The sequence below is a fragment of the Scyliorhinus canicula genome, chromosome 28, assembly GCF_902713615.1.
Source record: "Scyliorhinus canicula chromosome 28, sScyCan1.1, whole genome shotgun sequence".
In the NCBI taxonomy this organism is placed as follows: domain Eukaryota; kingdom Metazoa; phylum Chordata; class Chondrichthyes; order Carcharhiniformes; family Scyliorhinidae; genus Scyliorhinus; species Scyliorhinus canicula.
In genome coordinates this window covers 1,232,058-1,253,396 of record NC_052173.1, presented here as the reverse complement: position 1 = coordinate 1,253,396, position 21,339 = coordinate 1,232,058, and the positions used below count along the sequence as shown (strand labels likewise).

The following is a 21,339-nucleotide window of genomic DNA, read 5'->3' as shown; positions in this document are numbered from 1 at the left end:
TGCATGCCAGTTGGTTTAAGTTGGATTGAGAGTTGTATGTTTCTTGTTGGTTTAATGGGAAATTGTATAGTTGTGTTGAGGGGTAATTGTAAGCTGTCCTTTTTCGGGTGTGAAGTTAAAAAGTTAATATTGTATTTATAATAAAGTTTCATTTTAGAAATATCAAATCCCTATTCTTTTGATACAGTCACTCCTGGAGCGAATCATTCTATCCGCACAGTCTTAAAATAAACTTAAAAATTGCGGTTTAGGTCCAGTATCCTATCAAGTATTGGGGTCTAGTCTGGGATCATAATACTGGGCAGTGAAATTCCCCCAAACACATATGCGGTCCAAACACTGATGTGTATCTTTGTGCAGGGGCAGCCCAGATGTAATTATATCCGTCAACTTTCAGTGGTGCGCTGTTCTTATTTTTGTTAGATGTGTTGGCACCAGTGTATTACACTGGTCATTGCCAGGCAGCAAGCTTTGACATGTCCACGCTTAAGGGATGTGAGATCCTGTTGTTTTTTAGTTTTCACAGTTGTAAGCGTGAATGTAACTCTTTCAGGGTTCCCACTCGTCAAGGGCATTCACAAAATTGAATTTGGATTGCAGTTTCTCCTTCTCAAGAACATGCCTTGATTATTCGGTGTTACTAAAAGTCATATATGTTTTCTTTGCAATAAAATGCAGGAAAATAAAGTCAAAGGGAAGGAATTCATTAAAGGAGACTGTATATTCGCCCCACATCAGAATGACTCGAGAGAGCTCCAAGATGTTAGTGGCCGCCTATAGGCACCAGCGCTATTTCTATATGATGGTGCAATGCATAAATACATCCTGAGTGTTTTATTGAGTCAAGCAGATCAGAAAGGACCTGGTTTTGGTTTTGTGCTGAGTTAGGCAGGCGTGTCCGGCTGCTACACATGGTCCCTGTGTTGGAAGTGAGGTAAATTCAGGCAAGATTCCTGCTCGATTGCCATTCATTTACATAGACTTACATAGAACATACAATGCAGAAGGAGGCCATTCGGCCCATCGAGTCTGCACTGACCCACTAAAGCCCTCACTTCCACCCTATCCCCAGAACCCAAAAACCCCTCCTACCCTTGGTCACTAAAGGCAATTTATCATGACCAATCCACATCTTTGGAAACCGGAGCACCCTGGAGGAAACCCGCGCAGAGACGGGGAGAACGTACAGACTCCGCACAGTTTATGACCCAACGGGGAATCGAACCTGGGACCGTGGCGCTATGAAGACACAGTGCTATCCACTTGTGCTACCGTGCTGCACAACATGTTGATGTTGAGTGTAAATAGAATTGTGCTTGACCTGGAGGCCTCGAGTTAAGTAGTGCATGTTGAGATCCAACAGTCGAGGTTCAAACATGAAGAATAGCATCTTGGGTGAGAAACCAGAGGACTGCTGGGATATTTGGAAGAATATCAGAAGTCCACATTTCATCGAGAGAATTGAAAGGAGGGGGATTTTTTTTTTTAAAAGCTGAAGAACAAGTTGCTGTGAAACAGTTCCCCCAGGCAATGTATGGTCATCTCTGAACATAATGTAAAGTGAATCTAGCTGTAAAACTCCCAACATGATTACACCTTTAAAGCCTAAACCCTGGTTGTTCACGTTCACCCCCACCTCCAAACATGTGCAGGTACCTCAACAATCCAGTTCAGCAAGATTTCAAGTCAGCCAGACAGTTTGTCATCCCTGTCTTAACCTAGATGAGCTGGAATATATTCATGCAAAACTTATTACCTCATCTCGGTTTCATTAGTAAGGCACCAATTGGGAGGTGCATTGTCACGTTGGAGCTTTTGAACAGAGTTGGGGCTGACGATGGAACTTGGAAGTGATGAAGTTTCCTTTGTCCTCAGCTGGTGTGACCAAGTCTGGATTCTTTTATCTCCTTTTTATTTTAATAATTAAACAATGTATTTGATGTTAGAAAGATTAATTTTAATTTACAGCCAGCTCCTTTAATTGTCTGGTCCTCTGAGAAGCAGCTTGGGATGCTGTTGTGTGTGTGTGTGTGTTGTTCATATTGCCATTGAATTTCTGTACATAAAGATGTATATTTGTGGTTTGCCTCCTTTTAATCATTCTTAAGTGTGAGGTATTTGTGTGTGTGTGGGGGGGAGGGGGAGAGAGAGGGAGAGAGTAAACCATCTGTCCACAGTATACGGTTTTTTTTGAACCATAAGAGTTCAGCGTCAGTCTTCAGGCAACAAGGGCTTCTTCTGAAAACTGGTGGTCAAAACAAATTGTGAAGCCCTTCAGTTTAAACTTATTTGAACGGAGTAGTGGGATATGGTATTCATAGCAAAAGAAAGGTGAGACAGACATTTTTTATCGAGCAAATTATGATCTGGAATGCACCGCTTGAAAGGGTGGTGGAAGCAGATTCAGTAATTTTCAAAAGGGAACTGGATAAATACTTAAAGGGGGTAAAATGTATGGGTTAGGGATGTATAGAGGAACGACAGGGGATTGGGATTGATTGGATAGCTTTTTTTTAAAAGAGCTGGCAGACTGGATGGGCCAAATGGTCACCATCTATGCACTGTCAGTTTATGATTCTGAGAAGAGCCTATCTTTAATCCAGAAGGAGCTGTAAAATCCAATAACTACATTATTGCATGGAGTAGTTATAGAAAAATAATGCTCCCATACCACGTTCCCCTCCCCCTCGAGGCTTGTTGACTTTACAGGGCACCAGTCACTCCCTAATACCTTGCCAAGTAGCCATTCTTCCTGTGTGACCCTTCCTGCTGATTCCCTTATTTTTCCTTTATTTATTATTTTGCCGTTATCCATGGACATATACCTTTAAATCGAGCAGGGGAAGAAAGGAATTCAAAAATTACAACATAGTACCCTCTGCTAACTTTGGACAATAGAACTGAGACTTTGTCTCTCTCGCTCTCTCTCTCTCTTCACTCGCTCTCTAAACTGAAGAGACCTGAATGAATTTACAGTGGAAACTGGAGTAGTGGGGAGATGGAATTCATAGCATCAAGAACTTATTCATTAAATAGACACTTCAATTCAAGTTAGAAGTTTTCTTACAAAGGATAATTTAACTGGAAAACAGCAATCTTGACCTGAAAGCCTGGTTTGAAGGACAGTGTGCTACAAACAACCATCTGAAACAAAGACTCTTGTCGTTTACTTTTAATTACCGTTTTTCTACACCCCTCTCCTCTGTGTTTGTCTGCCTTGTATGTGTGTGTGTGTATATAGAGTGCGGGGATTAGGAATGAGATAAAAGTTAACCAGTTGTATTTGCTGCAGATTTCATTACAGTTCTTGTTATAAATGCAAATGAATTGTGTTTAAATTTACAAACCTGATGACTGTAATTATTGGGCAGCCAAGAACCAAGGCTTTGGGTATTTTCCGAAGAATTATTGGTTAATTCAATAGTGTTGTGACTCCGGGTCAAGGGGCTTGAATTGACTGCGCATTAACCCAGGGTGTTGTAACACCTGCCACTCGTTCATTTTTTAAAAATCTATTTTTTGTGGGATGTGGGCGTCGCTGGCTCGGCCAGCATTTGTTGCACATTCCTAATTGCCCTTGAGAAGGTGGTGGTGAGCTGCCTTCTTGAACCACTGCAGTCCATATGGTGTAGTTACACCCACCTACTCTGATATTAGAGAGACAGTTCCAGGATGTTGCCCCGGCGACAGTGAAGGAACGGCCGATATATTTCCAAGTCAGGGTGGTGAGTGACTTGGAGGGGAACTTCGAGTTGGTGGTGTTCCCCTGTATCTGCTGCTCATGTCCTTCGAGATGGTGAAGGTGGTGGATTTGGAAGGTGCTGGCAAAGGAACCTTGGTGAGTTCCTGCAGTGCATCTTGTAGATAGTACACAGGCTGCCACTGTGCGTTGGTGGTGGAGGGAGTGAATGTTTGTGGAAAGGGTATCAGTCAGGTGGGCTGCTTTGCCCTAGATGGTGTTGAACTTCTTGAGTGTTGTAGGAGCTGCACTCATCCAGGCAAGTGGGGAATATTCCATTACGCTCCTGACTTGTGCTTTGCAAATGGTGGACAGGCTTTGGGGGTCAGGAGGTGAGTCAGGAACTGAGCATCCGTGAGCAGGTTATTGCTGAGTTTTTGCCGATGATGGAGAGTAGACTGATAGGGCGGGAATTGGCTGGGTTGGATCTGTCCTGCTTTTTGTGTACAGCACATATCTGGGCAGTTTTCCACATTGCTGGATAGATGCCAGTGTTGTAGTTGTACTGGAACAGCTTGGCTAGGGGTGCGGCAAGTTCTGGAGCACAAACTTTCAGTACTATTACTGGAATATTATCAGGGCCCATAGCCTTTGCAGTATCCAGTGCCATTAACCATTTGGACTTCACGTGGAGTCAATTATATTGGCTGAAGACTGACATCTGATGTTGGGGAAGATCACAGCGAATGCTACAGCCTTGCATTTTGTGTTGGGCCCCTCCATCATTGAGGATGGGGATAATATGGAGCCTCCTCCTCTAGTGAGTTGTTTAATTGTCCACCACCATTCACGGTTGGAAGTGGCAGGACTGCAATGCTTAGATCTGATGCGTTAATTGTGGAATCCATTAACTCTAATGCTGTTTGGTACATAAATAGTCCTGTGTTGTAGCGTCACCAGGTTGATACCTCATTTTTTAGTATGCCTGATGCTGCTCCTGGGCTTCCCCCCCCCCGCACTCTTCATTGAACCAGGGATGATCCCCTGGCTTGGTAGTAATGGTAGAGTGGGGGATATGCCAGGCCATGAGATTACAGATTGTGGCTGACTACAATTCTGCTGCTGCTGATGGCCCACAGTGCCTCATGGATGCCCAGTCTTGAGTTGCTAGATCTGTTTGAAGTCTATCTCCTTTCGCACGGTGGTAGTGCCACACAACATGATGGAGGGTATCCTCAATGTGAAGACGGGAATTTGTCTCCACAAGGACTGTGCGGTGGTCTCTCCCGATACTGTCAGAGAACATTACAGCGCAGTACAGGCCCTTCGGCCCTCGATGTTGCTCCGTCCTGTGAAACCCTTCTAAAGTCCCTCTACACTATTCCCTTATCGTCCATATGCCTATCCAATGACCATTTGAATGCGTTTAGTGTTGGCGAGTCCACTACTGTTGCAGGCAGGGCATTCCACGCCCTTACTACTCTCTGAGTAAAGAACCTACCTCTGACATCTGTCCTATATCTATCCCCCCTCAATTTAAAGCTATGTCCCCTCATGCTAGCCATCACCATCCGAGGAAAAAGGCTCTCACTGTCCACCCTATCTAATCCTCTGATCATCTTGTATGCCTCCATTAAGTCACCTCTTAACCTTCTTCTCTCTAACGAAAACAGCCTCAAGTCCTTCAGCCTTTCCTCATATGATCTTCCCTCCATACCAGGCAACATTCTTGTAAATCTCCTCTGTACCCTTTCCAATGCTTCCACATCCTTCCTATAATGTGGCGACCAGAACTGCACACAATACTCCAAATGCGGCCGCACCAGAGTTTTGTACAGCTGCAACATGACCTCATGGCTCCGAAACTCAATTCCTCTACCAATAAAAGCTAACACACCGTACTCCTTCTTAACAACCCTCTCAACCTGGGTGGCAACTTTCAGGGATCTATGGACATGGACACCGAGATCTCTCTGCTCGTCCACACTACCAAGAATCTTACCATTAACCCAGTACCCTGCCTTTCTGTTATTCCTTCCAAAATGAATCACCTCACACTTTTCTGCATTAAACTCCATTTGCCACCTGTAAGCCCAGCTCTGCAGCTTATCTATGTCCCTCTGTAACTTGTAACATCCATCTGCACTGTCCACAACTCCACCGACTTTAGTGTCATCTGCAAATTTACTCACCCATCCTTCTACGCCTTCCTCCAGGTCATTTATAAAAATGACAAACAGCAACGGCCCCAAAACAGATCCTTGTGGCACACCACTAGTAACTGGACACCAGTCAGAGCATTTCCCATCAACCACCACTCTTTGTCTTCTATCAGCTAACCAATTTCTGATCCAAACTGCTAAATCACCCTGAATCCCATGCCTCTGTATTTTCTGCAATAGCCTACCGTGGGGAACCTTATCAAACGCTTTACTGAAATCCATATACATCAACTGCTTTACCCTCATCCACCTGTTTGGTCACCTTCTCGAAGAACTCAATGAGGTTTGTGAGGCACGACCTACCTTTCACAAAACCATGTTGACTATCTCTAATCAAATTATTCCTTTCCAGATGATTATACATCCTATCTCTTATAAACCTTTCCAAGACTTTTCCCACAACAGAAGTAGGCTCACTGGCCTATAGTTACCTGGGTTATCTCTACTCCCCTTCTTGTACAAGGGGACAACATTTGCTATCCTCCAGTCCTCTGGCACTATTCCTGTAGACAAAGATGACTTAAATATCAAAGCCAAAGGCTCAGCAATCTCCTCCCTAGCTTCCCAGAGAATCCTAGGATAAATCCCATCCGGCCCAGGGGACTTATCTATTTTCACACTTTCCAGAATCGCTAACACCTCCTCCTTATGAACCTCAAGCCCTTCTAGTCTAGTAGCCTGTATCTCAGTATTCTCCTCGACAACTTTGTCTTTTTCCTGTGTGAATACTGACGAAAAATACTCATTTAGCACCTCTCCTATCTCCTCGGACTCTGCGCACAACTTCCCACTACTGTCCTTGACTGGCCCTACTCTTACCTTAGTCATTCTTTTATTCCTGACATACGTATAGAAAGCTTTAGGGTTATCCTTGATCCTACCTGCCAAAGACTTCTCATGTCCTCGCTTGGCTCTTTTTAGAATTAGAACAGTACAGCACAGAACAGGCCCTTCGGCCCTCAATGTTGTGCCGACCAATGATCACCCTACTCAAGCCCACGTATCCACCCTATACCAGTAACCCAACAACCCCCATTAACATTATTTTTTAGGACACTAAGGGCAATTTAGCCTGGTCAATCCACCTAACCTGCACATCTTTGGACTGTGGGAGGAAACCGGAGCACCCGGAGGAAACCCACGCACACACAGGGAGGACGTGCAGACTCCGCACAGACAGTGCCCCAGCCGGGAATCGAACCTGGGACCCTGGAGCTGTGAAGCATTGATGCTAACCACCATGCTACCATGCTGCCCCTTCTTCTTAGCTCTCTCTTTAGAGCCTTCCTAGCTAACTTGTAACTCTCAAGCGACCTAACTGAACCATCACGTCTCATCTTCACATAAGCCTCCTTCTTCCTCTTGACATGTGATTCAACTGCTTTAGTAACCCATGGTTCCCTCACTCGACCACTTCCTCCCTGCCTAACAGGTACATACTTATCAAGGACACGCAGTAGCTGTTCCTTGAACATGCTCCACATTTCTATTGTGTCCATCCCCTGCAGTTTTCCTCTCCAGGCGATGCATCCTAAGTCTTGCCTCATCGCATCATAATTGCCTTTCCCCCAGATATAATTCTTGCCCTGCGGTTTATACCTATCCCTTTCCATCGCTAAAGTAAACGTAATTGAATTGTGGTCACTATCACCAAAATGCTCACCTACCTCCAAATCTAACACCTGTCCTGGTTCATTACCCAGTACCAAATCCAATACGGCCTCGCCTCTTGTTGGCCTCTCTACATACTGCATCAGGAAACCCTCCTGCACACATTGGACAAAAACGGATCCATCTAAAGTACTCGAACTATAGTGTTTCCAGTCAATATTTGGAAAGTTAAAGTCCCCCATAACTACTACCCTGTTATTTTCGCTCCTATCCAGAATCATCTTTGCAATCCTTTCCTCTATATCCCTGGAACTTTTCAGAGGCCTATAGAAAAGCCTTAACAGGGTGACCTCTCCTTTCCTGTTTCTTAACTCAGCCCATACTACCTCAGTATTCGCGTCCTCATCAAATGTCCTCTCAGCCACCGTAATACTGTCCTTGACTAACAATGCCACCCCTCCCCCTCTCTTACCACCTTCCCTGAACTTGCTGAAATATCTAAACCCCGGCACCTGCAACAACCATTCCTCGCCCTGCTCTATCCATGCCTCCGAAATGGCCACAACATTGAAGTCCCAGGTACTAACCCATGCCGCAAGTTCACCCACCTTATTCCGGATGCTCCTGGCATTGAAGTAGATGCACTTTAGACCACCTTCCTTCCTGCCGGTATACTCCTGCAACTTTGAAACCTTACTCATGACCTCGCTACTCTCAGCTTCTTGTGTGCTGGAGTTACAATTCAGGTTCCCTATCACCTGCTGAACTAGTTTAAACCCTCCCGAAGAGCATTAGCAAATCTCCCCCCGAGGATATTAGTACCCCTCTGGTCCAGGTGTAGGCCATCACGTTTGTAGAGGTCCCACCTACCCCAGAATTAGCCCAATTATCCAGGAATCTGAAACCCTCCCTGGGCAGATGCATCTGCGGCAGGCAGGTTGGTGAAGATCAAATACGTTTTTCCCTCTTCTTGGTTCCCTCACCACCTGCTGCAGTCCCAGTCACGCCACTATGTCCTTTAGGACCCGGCCAGCTTGGTCAGTAGTGGTGCTACCGAGCCTATTCTTGGTGAGGGACATTGAAGGGCAAAATGGCTTTCAGAGAGTTGCAAAGAGTGATTGTAAGAAAGACAGTGATTTGGGAGAGGTTAAAGATCTAACAGCCACCCCTGACATTGGAATGTCCTTATGGGCTTAACCAGTGAGTTGAGCGCAGCATCTAGGCTGACAGCCCATTGTAGCACCAAGGTCATGCTGCACTGTCGGAGGTGATGTCTTTCAGATGACACATTGAAGCAGAGAGGCCCTATTTTCCCCCTCGGGTGGATGTCAAAGATCCTGTACCTCTATTTGAAGACGAGGGGGGTTCCCTCCGGTGTCTATCTGACTAATATTTATCCCTCGGTTAATGTCGCAAAAACAGGTGATCTGAACTTGCTGTGCACAAATTCGCTATCATCCTTCCTTTTTTTTTTTAAATTTAGAATATCCAATTCATTTTTTCCAATTAAGGGGCAATTTAACGTGGTCAATCCACCTAACCTGCACATCTTTGGGTTGTGGGGGTGAAACCCACGCAGACACAGGGAGAATGTGCAAACTCCTCACAGACAGTGACCCAGGGCCGGGATTCGAACCCGGGTCCTCAGCGCCGTAGGCAGCAATGCTAATCACTGTGCCACCGTGCCGCCCGCTATCATCCTTCCTATGTTACAGTATTGATTACACTTCCAAAGTGCTTTGGGACTACCTGAGGTCGTGAAAGGCACTATATAAATGCAAGTCTTTTCTTTCTTTTATGTGAGAAATAGTCGTGGAAGTACCAGCTCTTCTCCCATCCAAGAAGACCCACCACCCATTTGTGCCGCTGGGCAGGAAGAAGGATAGGCAGTACTGCAGATAAGGGTTCTTTTTTTTTACTCTTTCATGGGATGAAGGCATTGGTGGTAAGTCCAGAATTTGTTGCCCATCCCGAATTGCCCTTGAACTGAATGGCTTGCTTGGGCATTTCGGAGTCTGGAGTCACATGTAGGTCAGACCAAGTAAGGACGGCAGATTTCCTTCCCTGGAGGACATTCATGAACTAGATGGGTTTTAACAACAATCGACAGTAGTTTTGTGGTCGTAGACTTTTCAATTCCACTGGAGCCAAGTCCACTGGAGGCCGTTTCCAGGGTATGGGACTTGTCGGTGCTGCAGAGGGGGGTGGAGGCCTTGACCTCGTTGATAGCCCAGAGACGGGTTCTGCTGGGGTGGAGGTCTCTCACTCCGCCCAGTAACCCGTCTTGGTTGGGTGACATCGTATTGATTTTACATTTGGTGAAGGTCAGGTACACCATTAGGGAGTCGGTGGAAGGGTTCTACCTAAGATTCCTTTTTTAAAGAGTTGGCCACCATCAGTTATTCAGGGGTTTATTTTATTGTTGGGAGGTTAAGTTAATTTGTGCTTTTGATTGTTGTATTCTTTGTAATTGTAATTTGAATTAATTGTTTGATATTATTTTGGTTATAATGAGAACATTTTCAAAAAATTTATTTTGTTATATTTTAAAAATTGATTTAGAGTACCCAATTATTTCTTTTTCCAATTTAAGGGGCAATTTAGCGTGGCCAATCCACCTATCCTGCCCATCTTTGGGTTGTGGGGGTGAAACCCACACAGACAGGAGGAGAATGTGCAAATTCGACACGGACAGTGACCCAGGGCTGGGATCGAGCCTGGGTCCTCAGCGCCGTGAGGCAGCAGTGCTAACCCACTGTGCCGCCCAAATAAACAAACATATTTTAAAAAAGGACTTTTGATTCCAAATTTTTATTGAATTCAAATTGATGGGATTTAAACCTGGGTCCACAGAGCACTACCCTGGGTCTCCGGATCACTAGTGCAATACGAAACCACCATGCATTGCCTCCCAATGTATACCAGAAAGAATTTTTTCTGTTTTGCTTTTCACGTCTTCACAGGCAATGAATTACTTTTGAAGTTTGGCAAGTGTTAAATGGGCAAACGCAACAGCCAATTTATGCACAGCAAGGAGATAAATGTGCTCTTAATCTTTTAGGCATCATTGGCGAAGGATTGAATGTTGGCCATTGGGAGAACTCCCTGTTTTGTCCTTGTTGAATAGTGTTTTGGGATCTTTTATATCCATTTGGAGCAGATGGGTGGAGCATTGGTTTGATGTTTTATGTGAAAGGTGGCACCACTAACAGTGACAAACTCCCACACCATGTCATTGTGTGATGGCATGAATCAAGTTAGTAGTCATTGTGACTGATATTCCCTGCTTCTGCTAGGATTATGATGTGGAGATGCCGACGTTGGACTGGGGTGGGCACAGAAGTCTGACAACACCAGGGTTAAAGTTCAGCAGGTTTGTTTGAATCACCAGCTTTTGGAGCGTAGCTCCTTCATCAGGTGAGTGAAGGAGCTACGCTCCGAAAGCTAGTGATTCCAAACAAACCTGTTGAACTTTAACCCTGGTGTTGTAAGACTTCTTACTGCTAGGATTAATGAGAGGATGCAGTTTCTGGTCCAATTGACTTACCCAGCGAGCCTCTCCCAGGCTTTGTGTCTCTTTAAAACACATTTAGGGTTGAGTTAGTGTGTTGACACAGCCCCTTGCTGTCTTCCTGTATTAGCATAGACATGGTTACAGTCAGACACGAGAATAACACTGGGAACAAAGAAATGGAAGTGTCCCGTTTTCCGGCCCCCACTTTACCAACTAAAAAATTTAATAATCATTTGACATTAATCAATTCAAAGATAATTCCAAATCGAGCTGAAGTACTTTGTTGTTTTGTGCAGACCGATCCTAAGCAATCAGGAAATGGACAAAAGAATTGAGTCACTTTTAAAATAAGTTTGGCAAGCGCAAAAATGGTTTCAAGGACTTTGCCCCTGACCCTTCTGTTTCAAAAAACATCAATAATATTGCAAGTTACGCTTGGCTTCACCACAAAAATGTGACGTGATGAGATTATTTAACTGCATTAAATGATCTGCATGTCCTCCAGGCAAATAAAGGTTAGCAGTCTCAAACGTTTGTAACATTGTGCTGTTGAGGTTACACAAGCAAAAGACGTGAATTTGTTTAATAAAATATCGACAACTGAAGGATGGGGGTGGGGTGGTGTATTGTGAGGATGTCAATGCCATGATCTGACCACTCATAACCAACCCATGGTTTCAATCTTTTTTAAAATAAATTTAGAGTACCCAATTATCTTTTCCAATTAAGGGGCAATTTTAGTGTGGCCAATCCACCTACCCTGCACATCTTTTGGGTTGTGGGGAAAATGAATTTTAAAAAGTGTTTCATCTGTTCTCAGTAGGGCTGCTTACGCGCCTTGTTGAAGTAAAGCATCAATCGGCAGAAGAAAATAAACGAAACTCTTGATTTTACCCAACAGCAAACTCATCTGATGGAACTGGACATGGACATATGCTGGCAAATGCAGCCCGCTGACCCAAATGAGAACTAATCTGAAGGAAAATGCAGACAAAATAAATAAGTGTTGGTTTTAAGTGTTTATTTTGGGTAGTCCAGAAGTTCTTGCTGATAAGCTGGTGGTTTGTTGTTGCTAGTGTGGAGACCAAGATTGACCAATTCCTTTAAATCTAGCTGCTCTTGATTTTGTTGACTTGAGGCTCATGATCTGGTTCACTCCTTTTCTGTTTCTCCTCCAGGCAGATGCAAAGTTCAACGCCAGGAAAGCTTCATTTGCTGAGGCTAAAGAGGCCTGTGTGAAGAAAATGGTGCGACAGCAGCAGGAGGTAAAGCACAAGATCAGGGCACATGTTTAAGTCTTTGTCCTCAGCAGCACAGGATGTTTCTGTCAAAAGAAATGTCTGGTGTGATGAAAACTAATTCTTGTTGGGTACATATGACAATAATTTTTATTTTTAAAAAAATTTAGAGTACCCAATTATTTTTTCCAATTAAGGGGCAATTTAGCGTGGCCAATTCACCTAACCTGCACATCTTTGGGTTGTGGGGGCGAAACCCACACAGACATGGGGAGAATGTGCAAACTCCACACGGACAGTGACCCAGGGCCGGGATTCGAACCCGGGTCCTCAGCGCCGTAGGCAGCAATGCTAACCACTGTGCCACCGTGCTGCCCGACAGGGACAATAATGATACAAAACCACCACATGAAAAAAAAAAAATCTTTAGATTGAGACGCAGGATGTGGAAACAGTCCTTTGCTAGCACTTGTATTGACTTTTACAGTCGAACACAATGCTACCATTGGACACAAAAAGTAGATGGGTGTCCCACTGCCCAATAATAACTTCCAGCAATGAAACCAGCACAATAGTTAACAGTTGTATGTAATGTATTTAATAATGAGTTGACATTTATCTATTCCAAGATAAATTCCATGCCGGGCTGAAGTAGCTTTACGGTGACACTGTAACACAGTTGCTTCCCAACGCCACAGTCCCAGATTCGATTTTCGGCCTTGGGTCACTGTCTGCACGGTCCCCTCGTGTCTGCGTGGGTTTCCTCCAGGCGCTCCGGTTTCCTCCCACAAATCCCGAAAGATGTGCTGTTAGGTGAATTGGACATTCTGAATTCTCCCTCTGTGACCCGAACAGGTGCCGGAATGTGGCGACTAGATTTTCATCGTAACTTCATTGCAGTGTTAATGTAAGCTTACTTGCGACACTTATAAAGATCATTATTATTATTATTATTCTGCGTTATGAAGACAGATTGATGTTCAAAGGCAAGATGAAGAAGGGGTATAACTCCAGCTTTTAAATATTAGCACACAACTGAACAATGTCGTGAATGAATTTGTGCCGGTGCATTGACCGTAAGTCACAGCAACTTGCTGATCGAATCAAACAGCATGTAATAGGCAAGAGTACAGACCGTTCTTGACCAGCCTGTGCTTGCAAAAAACAAAACGTCTACTAAAATAAAAGCAAAATACTGCAGATGCTGAAAATCTGAAATAAAAACAGAAAACTCTGGAAAAACTCAGGAGAGAGAAACCAAGTTTTAGAAAAAAATGTAGAGTAGCCAATTCATTTTTCTTCCAATTAAGGAATAATTTAGCGTGGCCAATCCCCCTATTGTGTGCATCTTTGGGTTGTGGGGGTGAGACCCACACAGACACGGGGAGAATGTGCAAACTCCACACGGACAGTGACCCAGGGCCGGGATTCCAACCCAGCACCTTGAGGTGGCAGTGCTAACCACTACAACACCACGCCACCCAGAGAGAAACAAAGTAAACATTTCATATTCAATCCTAGTTCAAGTTCCAAACACAGAGTTCCAAAGATGTCATATTGGACTTGAAACGTTAACTCTTTGTTTCGCTCTCCACATATGCTGCCAGACCTGCCGTTTTTGCAAGCATCTAGATGTGTTTAAATAGATGTGATTCCGCAATTGGGCAGCACTTGCTGAACAGTCCTGAGTGCTCAAAGCTACACTTACAACCAATTTAAGATAATCAGTCAAACTCGTAACGTGGCTCATTTACGTTTGCTAGAGGTGACATGCATTCCTACAGAAGGACCCATTCTCTGCAAACATAAGAACTAGGAGCAGGAGTAAGCCACCTGGCCCCTCGAGCCTGCTCCACCATTCAATGAGATCATGACTGTTCTATTGTGGACTCAGCTCCACTTTCCGGCCTCAACACCATAACCCTAAATCCCTTTATTCTTCAAAAAACTATATATCTTTATCTTAAAAACATTTAAAGACGGAGACTCTACTGCTTCACTGGGCAAGGAATTCCATAGATTCACAATCCTTTGGGTGAAGAAGTTCCTCCTAAACTCAGTCCTAAATCTACTTCCCCTTATTTTGAGGCTATGCCCCTTAATTCTGCTTTCACCCACCAGTGGAAACAACCTGCCCGCATCTATCCTATCTATTCCCTTCATAATTTTATATGTTTCTATAAGATCCTCCCTCATCCTTCTAAATTCCAACGAGTACAGTCCCAGTCTACTCAACAAAAGGAACATGCCTTTGCGGGATTTTTGAATTACCCAAGAGCTTGTGGAGCCTATAGTTCTCTGTTGCTTTCTCCATGGCAACACCTCAGCCAATCAGAGTGGGCTTATGAACAAATCAGCACCCTTTCCTCCTGCAGTGTAAATTACTGTGGTCGTTTGATTTCAGCACGGTTGCTACACAGCGCCAGGGTCCCAGGTTCGATTCCCGGCTTGGGTCACTGTGCGGGGTCCACACGTTCTCCCCGTGTGCTCGTGGGTTTCCTCCAGGTGCTCCGGTTTCCTCCCATAGTCCAAAGAAGTCCAGGTTAGGTGGATTGGCCATGCTAAATTGTCCTTAGTGTCCAAAAAAAGGTTAGACTGGGTTACGGGGAGGGTGGAGGTGTGGGGCTTAAGTGGGGTGCTCTTGCCAAGGGTCAGTGCAGACTCGATGGACCGAATGGCCTCCTTCTGCACTGTAAATTCTATGTTTGTTCAGATGAGCGCAAATTGAAACATTTTGGCAGCACGTCTTTCTTTTCAGCAGTATAAATAAAGGAAACGGATGAATTGGAATTAAGTAAATTTGGTGAAATGTGTTCTGAGGATGTAGGCCAAGCAGACGAGATCAGAATGCTGGAAAATATGAGTGGAAAAAAATAATTAAACTGCTTCTTGGTTTGGGCTATTATTTTCTTGAATAAATGGTCATCCAGTGAACTAGAACAGTTTTCATAAAGTTTGCATTTTTTTAAATTGCAATTTGCATCTGTACAAGAAAACTGTGAATATGTAGTACTGTAGTTTCAGTATTCAAATTGGAATTTAGGATTGGATTGGATTTGTTTATTGTCACGTGTACCGAGGTACGGTGAAAAGTATTTTTCTGCAAGCAGATCATTCAGTACATGGAAAGGAAATAAAAGAAAATACATAATAAGGCAACACAAGGTACACAATGTAACTACATAGACACCGGCATCGGGTGAAGCATACAGGGGTGTAGTGTTAATCAGGTCAGTCCATAAGTGGTGAACTGTGGGTGTACTTAATTACTCAGTTTAAAAAAAAAAGTTAGATTTGTACAGTGTCTTTCTTAAATTCAGGACATTGCAAAGTGCTTTACAGTCGACTAAGTACCTTTTTGAAGTGTTGCAATTGACAGTTATAATGTAGGAAAGCACAGGCAGTCAATAATTAAGTGATGCTGATTGAGGGATTGGTATTGGCCAAGGAGACCTCCCCTGCTCTTCTTCGAACAATATATTTTACATTTGTGAGAAGGCAGACAGACAATGCCTCAGTTTGATGTCTCTTCCGAAAGATGGTATCTTCGATAGTCCCTTGGTTTGGCACAGGTGTCAGCCTGGATTATACTTTGAAGTCTCTGGAGGGGGGCTCGTGTCCACAACCTTCTGACTCGGCGGTGAGAATACAGCCAGTGAGATGAGGAATGCAAGGGAAGGATGGCCAGTCGCAGCATTAGTACCTCTGTGACCGTCCTCTTTCTAGCCGTCTGCCAGAACTGCTTTAAAATTCAGCTGAAAGAGAAGAGATTACTAACTTTATTTTCTCTGCTGAGAGATTGGGATAATTGTTTGGAGTCATAGAATGGTACAGCACAAAAGGAGGCTATTCAGCCCATCACATCTGTGCTTGCTCTTGATGAGCGATCCAGTTAGTCCCACTCCGCTTGCTCTTTCCCCATAGCCCTGCTTTTAGTTACTTTTCAAATATTTCTACACATTTATCATTTCTGATTTTGAGCTGAATTACTTTTTAAAAAATTTTGGAGTACTCAATTATTTTTTTTTCCAATTAAGGGGCAATTTTAGCGTGGCCAATCCACCAACCCTGCACATCTTTAGGTTGTGGGGGCGAAACTCACACAAACACTGGGAGAATGTGCAAACTCCACACGGAGTTGGACATGCTAAATTGCCATGTGATTGGAAAAAGTTAATTGGGTACTCTAAATTTATATATTTCTAAAATCGTATGGCAAACTGCTGTTCAACTTAAAATCTTCGACTGCAAAACTACAGTTTTGGAGAAAGACACACCCGGCTCTTCCCATTAATTATGTCTGTGTTCCACGATGTTCCATGATCTGCTTAGCTCGGACTAAATACTGGGTCATTGTATTGCAGAGTCTGCACGTTCTCCCCGTCTCTGCATGCCTCCGGGTGCTCTGGTTTCCTCCCACAATCTGAAAGATGCGCAGGTTAGGTGGATTGGCCGTGCTAAATTGCCCTTAGTGTCCAAAAAGATTAGGTGGGGTTACGGGGATAGGTGGAGGTATGGGCTTCAGTAGGGTGCTCTTTCCAGGGGCTGGTGTAGACTTGATGGGCTGAATGGCCTCCTTCTGCACTGTAAATTCTATGATACCATTCCCGCATAAATTATCTACACTGCAGGGAACCATCCAAAATATAAACAATGCTCCAATAGCCCTTTATCTGTATGACTCTTTAATTATAGCTTAAGTAGACATGCTGCCTTAATGTATTTTAAACCAGGGTTTTTTTAATAACAAATATGCCACAAATATGAAATATAATATATCAATTTCCTGCATTCATCACAAGTCACAGGCTCCTGGGAGATGCCCAGGTGGATTCTGGCAGAGTTTCATCTCCACACCATCTCTTGGTGGCCAAACAAAGATTGCAAACATGCTTTGTCTCGAGTTGCAGGAGCAGTTCTGCATTTGGCTGTTCTGTGTCATTGGGCTGTTGTGGCAAAATAGCTTTGTAAAAGATGCAGCAGAACCTGTTTTTAAAAATCTTCATTGTCACAAGTAGGCTTACATTACTGCAATGAGGTGACTGTGAAAAGCCCCTAGTCGCCACATTCCGTTGCCTGTTCGGGTACACAGAGAGAATTCAGAATGTCCAATTCACCCGATAGCACGTCTTTCGTGACTTGTGGGAGGAAACCGGAGCACCCGGAGGAAACCCACGCAGACACTGGGAGAACGTGCAGATTCCGCGCAGACAGTGACCCAAGCCAGGAATCGAGCCTGGGATCCTGGAGCTGTGAAGCAACGGTGCTAACCACTGTGCTACCGTGCCGCCTGTCTTGGGTAGTTACAAATAAAATAGAATTTCTGCAGGGACCTCACAATCTTTCAACATAACTTCAGTAGAAATCCCAAGTATACGGCAAAGGGTGATTGTTATTTCGATGTTGTTTCCTTCTTGCCACCGTATTTTGTGGATTGGAACAAAAGGGAAACTTCAGGGAGAAGTTGTTGAATCCATTGAAGTGATTGGTAGGGGAGGATGCCTGAAAACAAATGAATAGACTTGCTTTGAAATAGGCCTTGGTTGCATAATATGTGCTCTTGAATGAACATACAATAATGTGTTTCTGTGCCTGTATTTATTTCACAGGTAGACGAGTTATTAGGAAAACAAGCTGCTGATCAGGTAGGAGTATTCCTAATTGGAATTTGCTGACAGATTGTCCGGTATCCTGGGATTCATTGACCGAGACTAATCTTATCAATTCCAATTGCTAACATTCCAGAAAACCTATGTACAAACTATCTTAATCTGTATTAGTGTCACAAGTAAGCTTACATTAACACTGCAATGAAATTACTGTGGCAAGTCATTGGAGTCCTCCGGCATCACATGGGAACACTGATGTGGACATTTAATTACACATTGGCTATAGGCTGTCTATGCAAATCTATTTTACTCCTATGTCAGTTTTTGTAAGAAGATTGAGCACGATCCGTTGCTTGTAATTGCTCTAATGCATGGCTTGAGCGATAAAACATGAAGGAAACATTAAACTTGAAAATGAAATGAAAATGAAAATTGCTTATTGTCACAAGTAGGCTTGAATGAAGTTACTGTGAAAAGCCCCTAGTCGCCACATTCCGGCGCCTGTTCGGGGAGGCTGATACGGGAAGGTCATTAACCTCACCATTCTTCCCAAGGACATGTCTGCTGTTACAATTCTACCCTGTTTATTTTAGAGGATTGACTAACCATGGCTAATCTCCAAGGAAATTATACTCTTTGGCCCCTAAAGATACTTGTGTGAAAACTCCAGGTGGACATTCTGTCATTGCAGCTTCCATTCTTCAACCTTTTTGAAAATATTTTTATTACATTTGTAACATTTAACACATAAACAACACGCAAACAACACATGTATCGACCACCTACCCAAATATATTAAAACAAAAACCCTGCCAACAATTATTACCCCCCCCCCCCCCCCCCCACCCCACCCCCAACAGCTAACAGTAACCAGATTGTTGAAATGCAATATAAACAGTCGCCACCTACGAAAGAATCCGTCAGTTGCTGCCCTCACCATAAACCTGACCACCTCAAGGTGCAAGAACTCCCATCAAGTTCCCATCAGCAGGGTAGCATGGTGGTTAGCATAAATGCTTCACAGCTCCAGGGTCCCAGGTTCGATTCCCGGCTGGGTCACTGTCTGTGTGGAGTCTGCACGTTCTCCCCCTGTGTGCGTGGGTTTCCTCCAGGTGCTCCGGTTTCCTCCCACAGTCCAAAGATGTGCGGGTTAGGTGGATTGGCCATGCTAAATTGCCCGTAGTGTCCTAATAAATGTAAGGTTAAGGGGGGGTTGTTGGGTTACGGGTATAGGGTGGATACGTGGGTTTGAGTAGGGTGATCATGGCTCGGCACAACATTGAGGGCCGAAGGGCCTGTTCTGTGCTGTACTGTTCTATGATTCTATAAGTCACCCAGCCATGCTGCGGCACTGGGAGAAGTCACCTGCCTCCAACGCAGCAGGATCTGCCGCCGAGCCAACAATGAGGCAAAGGTCACAGCATCCACCATCAACCCAGTCCTCAATTCCGGTTGGTCTGACACCCCGAATATCGCTATTGAAAAAGACCCCCAGGGGTGGTACGGTGATGCAGTGGTTAGCCCTGCTGCCTCACGGCGCCGAGTACCAGGGTTCGATCCCGGCTCTGGGTCACTGTCTCTGTGGAGTTTGCACATTCTCCCCGTGTCTGCGTGGGTTTCACCCCCACAACCCAAAATGTGTGCAGGGTAGGTGGATTGGCCATGCTAAATTGCCCCTTAATTGGAAAAAACGTAATTGAGCATTCTAAATTTATAAAAGAAAAAGACCCCAGAAACCCACCAGTTTGGGACAGGACCAGAACATGTGCGCATGGTTCGCAGGCCTTCTTGAGCACTGCTCCCACCTAGCCTTCACCTCCTTTCCCCCAAAACCTGCTCTTTTCCCCCATGATCCGACCCTACACCAACAATTATATACCATGCCCTCCTCTGACCCCGTACAGGACAGAATCCATTCCAGCAAGGTGGATGGCAGCACCCCTGGGAATGTCAAAAAAGCTTGCTGGACCCAGTCGCGCACCTGAAAGTACCTAGACATATCCAGCCCTGGTGTTCGGCACTCTGTTGAGGATTGTAGGGGTTGAAGTGAAACCTCTTTTGGGTGTTGGATGTGCCAGAGAGGTGCTGGAGGGGAAGGGGGCCGATGTTGTGGCCTTCGCCTTGATTGTCTGGCAATGGGTACTTTTGAATTGGACGTCAGTTATGCCACCGGGGGTTGTGGCATGGCTGGGGGGGATCTGTACAAATTCCTCAAGTTGGAGAAAATCAGATTTGCCTTAAGGTGGGGTCAGAGGAAGGTTTTGAGGTTTGGGAGAGGCTGTCCCTCGCTATATTCGAGGAGCTGTTTGTTGCCGGGGGAGACGGGATTAAAAGGGGGAAAATGTACAAACTGTATACTTGTCTTTCAACATAACTTCAGTAGAAATCCCAAGTATACGGCAAAGGGTGATTGTTATTTCGATGTTGTTTCCTTCTTGCCACCGTATTTTGTGGATTGGAACAAAAGGAGGGAGAAGTTGTTGAATCCATTGAAGTGATTGGTAGGGGAGGATGCCTGAAAACAAATGAATAGACTTGCTTTGAAATAGGCCTTGGTTGCATAATATGTGCTCTTGAATGAACATACAATAATGTGTTTCTGTGCCTGTATTTATTTCACAGGTAGACGAGTTATTAGAAAAACAAGCTGCTGATCAGGTAGGAGTATTCCTATTTGGAATTTGCTGACAGAGTGTCCGGTATCCTGGCATTCATTGACCGAGACTATAGAATATAGAACACTACAGCGCAGTACGGGCCCTTCGGCCCTCGATGTTGCACCGACCTGTGAAACCATCTGAAGCCTATCTGACCTGTACTATTCCATTTTCATCCATATGTCTATCCAGTGACCATTTAAATGCCCTTAAAGTTGGCGAGCCTACTACTGTTGCAGGCAGGGCGTTCTACACCCCTACTACTCTCTGAGTAAAGAAACTGCCTCTGACATCTGTCCTATATCTATCACCCCTCAATTTAAAGCTTTGTCCCCTCGTGTTGGTCATCACCATCCGAGGTAAAAGACTCTCACTGTCCACCCCATCTAACCCTCTGACTATCTTGTATGTCTCTATTAAGTCACCTCTCAGCCTTCTCCTCTCTAACGAAAACAACCTCAATTCCCTGAGCCTTTCCTCATAAGACCTTCCCTCCATACCAGGCAACATCCTAGTAAATCTCCTCTGAACCCTTTCCAAAGCTTCCACATCCTTCCTATAATGTGGTGACCAGAACTGCACGCAGTACTCCAGGTGCGGCCGCACCAGAGTTATGTACAGCTGCAGCATGACCTTGTGGCTCCGAAACTCAATCCCCCTGCTGATAAAGGCTAGCACACCATATGCCTTCTTAACAGCCCTATTAACCTGGGTGGCAACTTTCAGGGATTTATGTACCTGGATGCCGAGATATCTCTGTTCATCTACACTACCAAGAATCTTGCCATTAGCCCAGTACTCTGCATTCC

At 44.5% G+C, this 21,339-nt stretch overlaps 1 protein-coding gene across 7 annotated transcripts in view; it reads left to right on the top strand.

The window, feature by feature from the left end:
- LOC119958111 (leucine-rich repeat flightless-interacting protein 1-like) overlaps window positions 1-21,339 on the top strand; it is a 44,241-nt gene that overhangs the window by 6,977 nt on the left and 15,925 nt on the right. For 4 of the 7 annotated variants that reach the window (XM_038786346.1, XM_038786345.1, XM_038786340.1 and 1 more), the window contains 3 exons: window positions 12,205-12,291; window positions 17,874-17,909; window positions 20,496-20,531. In XM_038786346.1, the coding sequence (XP_038642274.1) occupies window positions 12,205-12,291; window positions 17,874-17,909; window positions 20,496-20,531 (159 nt within the window). The remainder of the gene's footprint in view (window positions 1-12,204; window positions 12,292-17,873; window positions 17,910-20,495; window positions 20,532-21,339) is intronic. The other 3 variants (XM_038786341.1, XM_038786344.1, XM_038786342.1) reach the window with 2 other exon arrangements.